Source organism: Habropoda laboriosa, unplaced genomic scaffold (assembly GCF_001263275.1).
Source record: "Habropoda laboriosa isolate 0110345459 unplaced genomic scaffold, ASM126327v1 scaffold134, whole genome shotgun sequence".
Taxonomy (NCBI): domain Eukaryota; kingdom Metazoa; phylum Arthropoda; class Insecta; order Hymenoptera; family Apidae; genus Habropoda; species Habropoda laboriosa.
This window is the reverse complement of record NW_017100266.1, coordinates 1856692-1867430: the sequence shown is the minus strand read 5'-3', so window position 1 is coordinate 1867430 and position 10739 is coordinate 1856692. Positions and strand designations below refer to the sequence as shown.

General features: G+C 38.5%; 1 protein-coding gene across 1 annotated transcript in view; it reads left to right on the top strand.

The window, feature by feature from the left end:
• Window positions 1–246: 246 nt before the first annotated feature.
• Window positions 247–10739, top strand: part of LOC108573237 (adenylate cyclase type 5) — a gene marked incomplete at its 5' end in the record, with an annotated part of 21324 nt that continues 10831 nt past the window's right edge. The window contains 4 exons of the mRNA XM_017935625.1: window positions 247–396; window positions 6811–6932; window positions 7616–7708; window positions 9194–9340. Coding sequence (XP_017791114.1) covers window positions 247–396; window positions 6811–6932; window positions 7616–7708; window positions 9194–9340 — 512 coding nt within the window. The remainder of the gene's footprint in view (window positions 397–6810; window positions 6933–7615; window positions 7709–9193; window positions 9341–10739) is intronic.

Below are 10739 nucleotides of genomic sequence, written 5' to 3'. Positions count from 1 at the left end.
TTTTAATTATCTCACGATTTTTAATTTTATCAATTCAAATTTTTATTTTTCGGAATCCCAATTTTTGTTAATATCCCGCAATTCCTAATTTTATTTACTCCACACTTTGGTAACACTTTCAATTTCAAAAGATATCGATTTTTATTTTTAATTTCTAAGATAATTTCAACGTTTCGTTCTATTTTGTGCTCTTTTAATGTCTCCCGAGGTTTCCATTTCAACGATGGACTAAATTTTCTGCTACAGCTGCTGAGTTCTATCGTCGTCGTGGGTGGAACCAATATGGCGGGCGTGTTGACGCACCATCCTCGAGAATTAGCGCAAAGACAAGCCTTCCTCGAGACTAGACAATGCGTCGAGGCTCGTCTGACCACGCAAAGAGAAAATCAGCAACAGGTAGGACACTTATCCGTCAAATTCATCGATAAACATTTCTCATCATTTTTTCAAGCACCGAAAAGAATATTCTTAACCAGTTAGCTGTTCTTGACGAGTATACTCGTCATGAAGAAATGGCAATATATTGTGTTACGACGAGTATACTCGTCATGTGTAAAAAGTAGTTACAATTTCCTGTTTAAATTGTAATTTTAGTGAAAACTAAAACATATTAAACTACTGTTACTGCTACTCTGCTGTTTACTTTTTTTTCTATTTTCAAACAAATCTCTTTTTCACACATTCATCACCTCAGGACAGTTACCAAAAAGCCCTGTCGGTAATAAAATTAAAAAATAAAACAGTCGTTTCGTTACAACTTAATTATATATTATAATTCTTAATTCTACATTGTCATCGCTTACTTTTGGCGACACATTTTAGGTACACACTTTCCAAAGAGGTCGCAACAGCTGACTGGTTAATATGACAATTTCAAAAATTTATAAAATAATCTGTAATTATCACATTTCACCGAAGCAAAAAATAATTTTTAAAAAATTCACTTCAGAATTTGTCAAAAAATCAATCGAAAAAATTAATCGAGTTTATGATTGTTATTTCTGTCGATATTTAAAAAAAAAAAAAAAACAAAGCATCGAACTATTGCAGAAATTACCAAACTAATTCCATCGACTCGTAAATAATTCTCCGAACAATAGATTATTATTACGCCCGTGAAAACGGAAATGTTACACCTGCCAAACATTTCAAAAATACGGGTACGGTCGAGAACGTGAATCATTTACGCGAGAAGTCATTTTACCCCATTGTTGTACATTCCATTTAAACTGTGAATTTATATCGATGACAAAAAGATATTGGAACAAGTGAACCAACAATTTGCAACCCATAAAAATAAGCAGAAAAATTAAGCTAAATTAAACAAACGAAAATTCACACCCTTTTCTTCTCTGTAACACTCACTTTAATCTCAAATATAAATACAGAAAAGAAAGAAAATATTTCACAGACGTTGAGAAAAAAGCAGACAAAAAGTTTCGAGAAAATTAACCAAACATTTAATCCTACGTCGCTCGATTTTTTTACAAACACCAGTCATGCGACAAACAAGTCACGAAGAAAAACTCCAATGAAGATTTTGTATTGACTTTTCTGCCCCCGTTATGTCAGCTAACTTCAATTATGGACGTCATTTGTGCGGACATTAAAATTACCAAGTTTGAAAGTCGAGCTAGAACTGATGAACGCGTTCAACCCGTACTAGTTTCATCAACGAAACAACCTAACCAAATTCGGATCATTAGAGTTACCCTTTTGCACCGGCGTCCCGTTAATTAATGCAGTTTCCTAATTGTTTATTAATGACATCACCGGTCACGTGTACCAAATATGCCTGTCGAGCATTGTAACAGGTGAATTTATTATTCTAAATACCATAGTGTTAACGTGCAGTTGTACAGACGCCATTTTGAATTTGTTTAACAATTTACGAGGTAATTGAAACGCGAAGAACGGACCGGAAAGGCTTGGAAATGAAAATAGAAAGTTTCAGGTTTAATACTTTCAGATAGGAATTTTTTTTTGTTTCTGCTACGCAGTAGGTTCCTAGGCACTAGGGACTTTTAGTGAAATTATTTCGTCAGACTTTCTGTGCTGGTAAACCATCAAACGACGAGTGAAGCTTTCATGGAAACTAAGTAAACTGGACCGCTAGAGGAATCTGGAAATTAACAAAGCTTGTTTGTAAAGACGATGTGCAAGAAAATCTCTAGACAGTCGAATTCTTTTAAATTCGAGAATTTCCAGTGTTTAGTAACTTTTAATCATCTTTAGAGTCATCGACTTGAAAGAACTCCTGAGAATTTTCTAACTGAGAAAACTAGAATCAACAAATTACGAATAATGGAATGTAGTCAGTGAATAAAACTCTGAGTGATGATATTGGAAAATTAACAGGCTTTCTTAACCTGATCATTGTGAGAGAAAATCCCTAGATTTGTCAATCTTCAAATTTCTGAACATTCAACCGGTAACAATTTTGAACAATTTTTCCCAATCAGACGTCAATTCTAAATTGAAGTGACAGAGAATGTTCAAAGCAGGAAACGAAAGTTCCAAGGTGGATAAAATTGTAATTAAAAAAATGGTGACGAATAGGGGAAAGTTGGTAGTAGGAGAGGTGACGAGTGAACAGAAAGGTGATGAATCTTAATTTCAGGGACGTTTAGCCAGTGACAGGGGAAATAAACGAACCGAGACAGGGACTTTAGGGTTGATAAACAAGCGAGCCTGGACAGTGGCCGATCGCTATCGCGACAGGTCACGGATACCCGATTAAACTTGCACAATGGACTTAGTCACGGGCTTAGAATGTTCACTGGAATTATAAGCGATGCCCGATAACACAGTATCTTTAATAGACTTCCGGCGTTTCTCGACAATTATTTCGCGTGATGGCTAAAAATAAGGTGGCCGGTTAACAACCTGCGAAATTGGATGTCTACCTGGTTTCTTCCTGTCTTTTTCCTAATCTCAACAGCCTCCGGTACCACATATTCATGTACAGAAATAAATAAGTAAATAAATTGTATTATGAGAAGTACGCAGTAATTTATTTTTTCTATTTTAGAAATTCGAATATTTATTTAGTTTCTAACCTCTGCAGACATGTCCTATTGATTCTTTTAAAATATAAAAAAATGATAAGAAATGAATAAATAAATTGTGACAGAGGAACATAATAGTATATTATTAGTTAGACGGTCTATTTTGTAAATAAAAATATTTGGAAAGAAATTGGGTTAGTAGATCAAGATATTGCATTTAGTCTTCCGCTAAAATGAAGAATATCAGGCATCCAGGCTTCTTGAAATATCGGAATCCTAACCTCGAAATCGCCCGTAAAGATAAAAAGCACGTGCACAATTGCAGAGGACGAGTTAGCTTATCAGTGTTAAAATGTGGCCGCATTTTGGCGTGGCTTCGACACTGACACGTGTGTGAACATAACCTCACTCCGCATACAAAGTTCACGGAAGGTAAGTCATGCGTGTGCATCGCAGGGCTGAGATAAGCCGGCAACTATAAGCCAATGTCGAGCACGTTGTCCCGGGCCTGTGCAACGTAATCGCGAGTGCATGCACTCCACTAAGAGTTCCACGAACTCCAAGTTCCTGTGTTCCGTGAAATTTCGGTTATCTATACTCAGCGTAACACCGAAATTTTGCAAGTGGAGCAAACGCTGGAACACGTAGCACTATGGTTCGTTGATAAGCAAAATTTTGGCAAACGTTGATGATTCTAATGGGATTTCCTAGGTGACATAATGTTTCATACGAGATTTCATTGAAATTCTACAATAAAGAAAAATATGTACTGGGCGGGTTGCCTGTCGTCAGGCGTCTAACTTCTGTATCTTTCGAGCCCCATTGCTGAAGAACGAAACGAGATAGAGTACAGGTTTATACGACATAAATGTTCCTCTAATTGTCCTCTATTCAGCCATAAGCTTGATTGTTCAAAATCTCACAAGAAAAGAAGGTACTGGGTGGGTTGCCTGTCGTCAGGCGCGTAACTTCAGCGTCTTTAAAATTGCATTACTGCTAAACGAAGCGGTATAGACTATATGTTTATTCGACAAAAAATATTCTTCATACCATCCTCTATATAGCTTACAGTCGATTTACCGGAAGTTCTCGAACGCTATGCAAGAAAATCCCTGATAAGTATCACTAGAGGAGGAACGAAGGTTGTCAAACCATCATCAACGTTTTTCACGTCGCGTGGCCATCTATATTTCATGATTGTGTAATGCACCGTTCTTACCGCGGCTGATAAGCTGCCTGGGAGCCGATAAGCCACAGGTTTCCGGCTGAAACGAGACGCTCCATCCATTATCGTTCACGTCAGATCATACGCGACCGAGTTGCGAGACAACTTGGATTACTGCGCAATTTCTGACCAGCCAGTCTGCAGCCTTTCATGATTATTCGGATACACAATCAATTCCAGGACCATCCTCACCCCCTTCGTGCACAGTTTTCAACGAAGAGGGAACTGAATTACGCTTGTCCTTAACGAAATTAAATTTCGTTCGTTCGTTCGCTCGGGATGGAATTTCCAAGGGGAAGAAATTAAAGCCTTCCGACTTTCTGAAGGAAAGCTGCACTAGAATCGACTCTGGGAAAATAATTAAATCAACTCGACATTTTCCTGGGGTGGGAGAAGGTAAACTTACGGATTTTTGTGGAATCTAATTGTAGGCTACGGTTCTGACAATTTCCATTCGATATTGTGATCTTCATTTTTGGTAATTTGTCATACAAGGTATGTGGATTATCAAGTGGAAACATAGTGAATTATTAATTATTTAATGTTCTAGGTATGTAGAAAGTGTTATTATTGTTCATACTTGTAAAAATTTCCGGAAGGACAATTCTTGAAGGTTCGAGTTTCAATAATTTATCGCTCCAAATGACAAAAACAATGTGTTCTAGGTGAAATTTCTAATAAATTGCTATTCGATATATAAAACCTTCGATCATATTTCTTCCAGGAGTACCAATCAGCCAAATGCAGCCAAATGGCCATGTTCTTCTCCATTATTTATCCCCTAGCTTTCGATTGAGGTTATGAAATATTCAGCGCTCGGTTTCTCCTGTTACCCAATGGAGAATCTGAAATTGCAGTGGCCCTTTACCACGGCTAATTTGACGCGGGATAAATCGATCGAAAGCACAGAGAGAGAGAGGACGCGACAACAGGTTGCACGCATGCAGTGTCGCGTACAATTTCAAATCATTCCCTGATCGGCTAATGCACACTGTTTCCGCTGGAAGTCACGTAGCGCCACTGTCCACCCCATCGTGATGAAGTGTCAATTAAGTTGGCCTGCTTTGTTGCCCCGGTGTATTGGATTTGGTAGCAGGTTTCGATCGGATATCGATCGATTTACGTGAATGACTATTAAAAATGATTAATAGAAACTGTAGGTGACGAATACGTTTTATCGGCGCGATATGGGAATTTTCAGTATGATTTTTGAGTCAGAAATAATTGGAGGTACGGTCGTTCTTTTTTTCTTTTCTTTTTTTTTACTCGAGCAATGAAAATTTTGAAAGTATGATTATTTATAGTAAAAAGAAAGGAACATAACACCAGGTGCTTATGACTGGGAGAATTTTTTTTAAATATTTCTGAAAGGATTCATCAACATAACCTATACCAAAAAAATTATTTTTACTTTTCCTGGAGTGGGAAGAACTTCAAATTTACATTAAATGAGTTGTTTAGGTAGAAACATGCTTACTTCAAGACTTCACACAATCTATTAGTTAGACGTCTAGAATTACGCCATTGAATATTTCAATTTCGCGAACATTCAGCCCGGTAATTTCATCGGCAAGCAAAGCACGGATCCTTCGACGTCTCGATTTGTCACTATTAACAGCCACGACTTCCTGAATTCCCTCTGGCATTCCCATCAGCCAGTTAATTAACCATGTGATGCAGGAAGCTCGCGGTACACCTAATAAATCCGGTCAAGACGCCATTCACCTAACCTCGCATCTGTCAGAAACCACAACCAAACACTGCACAACCTGTGATTCCAATTTTTACCGCAGTTTTTTATCCCTGTTTATTTTAGGTTAGGTTGATCGTACAATTTTATGGGGAATTTTTATTGAGGTGATTGGATAACCTAGGAATATCAAAATGGCGCCGTCGTGAATTTTAAAGTGGCGCCATGTGGCCTGTAGAAGGTCGTTTCCAACACAAACGATCGAATGGTGGTTTCTTCTACCTTTTTTTTTTAAGTTACCACCTTTGAAAGAAAAATTTGAAAATATTTGATATTTGAAAGATTAATCATAAATAAGATATTGGAATTTCTGTTTTTTTTTTAATTTTCTGCTTTCAACATAGAATCTGCGAATTTTTTCGCTTAAATTCACTTTAAACAGAAAAATGTAATTGGAGACTCAACAAAGCTCAGCTAAAATTACCGAATTTAACCTAACCTAAAATCTACATAAAATTAATTTGAAGAAAGTGAGAATAATTAGAAGAATAATTTAAAAAATAGAAGTTCCAAGTCCACCCAATTCCTAACCTCACTTTTCAACATCTTCTGATTCAACTCCAATTTACTCTTCTTTCGTTTTCAGTGGGAAATCTACTCAGTACCTAACCTCACTTTCAAATAACCTCTGAATGAACTAGAATTTTTTACGATCGGTTTAAAAAGTTCTCCGATAGAAAGCACAAGGGGAAACAATATAAGGAAACGAAATTTCCAACCATATTTCCGCGTAGCGTTACGAGGACGCGAGCCACGAATCCCTATACGATGCTGGTGAATTGCATTCTATGTATCCTGACGGTGAATTTTCTCGAATTTTTTTTCAGGAACGGCTTCTATTGAGCGTGCTACCGCGCCACGTAGCCATGGAGATGAAATCCGACATCGCGGGCAAGCCAAAGGACACAATGTTCCATAAAATTTACATTCAAAGGCACGAGAACGTCAGGTGAGCATTTTTTTTTCTTTCTTTAAATACAGCTGAAACGGTACACCAAAATGGCTTCCAGAACACATAACCTAGATACTTACTTTGTCTACAGCCACAAATTATTGGCCAATATTCAGAAAGAATAAACTTTTCTTAATGAAAATTTAAAAAAATACTTTCTATTTATTTCTTTTTTTTTTATGGAAATTTTTCCAGTCAGTATTGTCAAATCTAGGTTAGGTTAGGTCCTCCATTTTTTCCATCGTTTAAATTCAAAATTTACTAAGCAAAAATTTTCCAAAATTCAAAAAAGGGAATTAAAAAATGATCCATTAGTGTTACTATAAATTGAAACGATTCGGATCGTAGTGCTAGCCTCGACATAAATTCAAATCAACCTACATTGAGTGAAACATGCTCAAAACGCGAATACTCCAAGGTACATAATCCCAAAGTACTAAACAGGAAATAAAAAATCGCTAGAGAGGCTTGTTCCGGTGGATAAATTATGAACGACACTGTACACCTAGCGCCATTATGCGACCAGACTAATCCACGCGTCCGTCACACGTTAGAGTAACACGCGTCTGCCACTTTAGGCTCGTTAAGTGGCGTGACGTGCCGCTAACGAATTCCAATTAATACGGTGACTTAATTACGAATCAGACACCAGAAGAATGCAGTTACTAACCGTTTTCCAGCATCTTGTTCGCTGATATCTGCGGGTTCACCTCACTCTCCGATCAGTGCACCGCGGAGGAGGTCGTCCGATTGTTGAACAAGCTTTTCGCCTGGTAAGTGTGTCGACTGTCCACTCGACAATCTAGAACACCATTTTAATTTTATATATTCCAATTGAAGACCAACGCTGTTTTAAAGTTATATTTAAAAAATGACGGGTGTCACAATAAAAACGATTGAGAACGCTCAAACTATACAGGGTGGTACACGGCCACCACGCTCACCCAATTTATGTCCCCTGGACTTAAAAATATCTCGATAACTAATCACTTTCCCACCATTATACCTCGATACTTTTTTACGTAGAATGACGAGAGGAATTTATCCGTGTAAAAAAAAGTATACATTTCCATTTTAAAAAATTATGCAATTGTTGATTGCGCGTAAACCATTGCACTTCTAAATAAAAACCATGGTCCCAAAGGTGTAGTGCTCTTTGAACCATTCACCTTCCTCTGTCATTTTTCTGTAACTGTCCTGCTAACGGAGTTATAACAAGCAACAGTTGCGTGGACCAAGGGTTCCAACAATAAACTTTGGTACTTCAAGTAGAAAATGGTATTTCATTTACAAATGGAAAATATGTTAATATTAAGCTACACAATCTTTTTGCACTTTCTATCTGTATATAACACGAGTAGATAAACTAAGATGCTAAAGACATCAATAAGACCTTTACCTGTAACCGTACTTCCAAAAGCGGCTTCCCCCAGAGGGAGAAACCCTAATTTGTCCTAGCTGCATGCAGTTTTCAGTAAATATATTAGAATCAGTTGACTTTCGCTGGATACAAGAATTCTTCGTACGGTCCTGACAATGGTTTCAAGTACTTATCTGCTCGTATCTCTGTCAATTTTCGGGTCCCGGCAGCTAAAACATGTTTACTTTGACGTCTGACCGATTTTACGACCTCGCTATATCGTGGCCCCGACTATATATTATAACGTATCACGTCACACGTGGCACCATGTTCGCCGAAAAAACTGAACTACCCGGGGGATTTCCCTGGAACAAAAGCGCGTCCCCTTGTACCAGAGCTGCGTAACTTCTTGCTCACGAGCAATTTCCCCTCCCGAGGTACCCCCACCACAACTCCAGCGATAGCTTTTTGGTACGAAATGACTGGTACGAACACGCAGAATGTGTAACATAAACAAAAGGCAGTCGCTGGAGTTGTGGCGGAAGGTCTCCTTTTCGCGTCCTCACGCTGCGCCGTAACTCGAGCGAGATCATCTCAGTCGCACAGTGGGGGAACCTCGGGAGGGGAAATTTGCACGTGAGCAAGAAGTTACGCTCTGCCTTATACCATAGGAGACGTATTGATACATACCGTCAGATGCGGAAGTGCTCTCACGTATTTCTAACAAAAGCATATTCAAGACTAATAAAAATTAATAATCACTGTTGCAAAAAATATTCTTTAATTTTTCTAGTCAGGGTAGTGTTCCCCTAGCAGGGGGTGTTCGCTGAAATTATTCTTTGAAATATTCCTTGATTCTCCGTTTTATAGAGAGGAAATATTTCTTTTCTGTTTGAAGGTTTGACACCTTGGCGGCTGAGCACCATTGCCTGCGAATCAAGCTGCTGGGTGACTGCTATTATTGCGTTTCCGGTCTTCCGGAACCAAGGCCTGATCATGCGCGTTGTTGCGTAGAAATGGGTTTGGACATGATCAGCGCAATTACGTGAGTTTACTGTTCTCTTAATTTTCCGACACGCCAGATTCTTTTTTGGCTTCTCGCCAAAACCGTTCCCTGTGCGTCATTATTTCAACAGAATTAATCGAACAAAGTACTAGTCGAGAAGAGAAATAAACAACACAGACAAGTTCTAGATTATATTGTCAGGGAATTTTATTTGTTACAAATAGAGCAAAAGAATTGCACGTTAGTTATAAAGCACCCGGTGTATCGATATTGCACAGTAATGTTCGTAGATGCAGAAATACGTTTTGCAGAAGTACGTTTTAAATTTTGAAATTGAAAGGCGAAGAACGCTGTGTAGTGTAATTAATTTAAAAATCGTGCTGCATCAGATAAGCTTCCTGTTCAATTAAAAGAGAAACATTTCGCACAATTTATGAAACGTCCAGTAGATTTGGTGAAATTTACAATAAGACTCGATTATTTCGTACTTTTAAAGGTTAAAAGATTTTCGTTTGATTCTGATGGAACTTGTTTCTATTTAAATCATCTCCATGGAGCTCTCAAGAGTGAACGAGCTCGTTTCCGCGGCCACGACTTCCAGTGCCATTTTATTCTCGAAGGAAATCACTCCTTTGACGAGAACTGGCGTTTTTCAGCCAAGAACCATAACGAGAATTCGCGTCTCCCGAGTCCGTGGCTTACTTTGACTCGTTTACTTTGTCTCCAACCTCTCCCTCGTTCGCCATTTCCGGCGAAAAAGTGAGCAGCTCGACGAGATGCTATATTCAAGCTATCCGTGCACTTTGAAACTACCTGTAGTCGTTGAATCGGTCGAATTAAACAGAATCTGACTCAACCGGTACAGATATTGATATAAGAATTTAATCAGGGAGGCTTGAATTTCCAAAACACCTTGTATCAGTGCATTTTAAATTTTGAAACGCTCTGTATATCTTAAATATTTCGTATAATTTATATGTCGAGGACGTATACTTCAAGCTTTAAAGTTCCGTCCAGGTGTATTGCACCCTTCTTAGTACCGTCTAAATTTACCGTCGAAGGACCACCCAACTTATAGGTTGGGAACTAATCGACACACCTTGTGCTTAATTGTACTTTACTTATCCAGGTTACAACCCCTGCCTGTCGTGTATGTTCTGTCAGTGTCTGTCACTTGTTGAACTTTCGTTTATCGTTGGATTCTGGTGTTACCTTCTTGCTCTGAGTTCTCTGGTGTTCTACTGTGCGACAAACCTAAAGTGAAGCCCCTGACGTCACACAGGGCCTAAAAGTGGGAGATGTAGGGGAACTTGCGACGGCTCGCTGTTAGGAAGCCAATAGGGCTAGAATAAGGCTATCGCAGTTACTCTTGGGTCTTCCCTTATAGTCGGCCAATGGGGATAGAATAAGGCTATCGCACTTACTCTTCTATGAACAA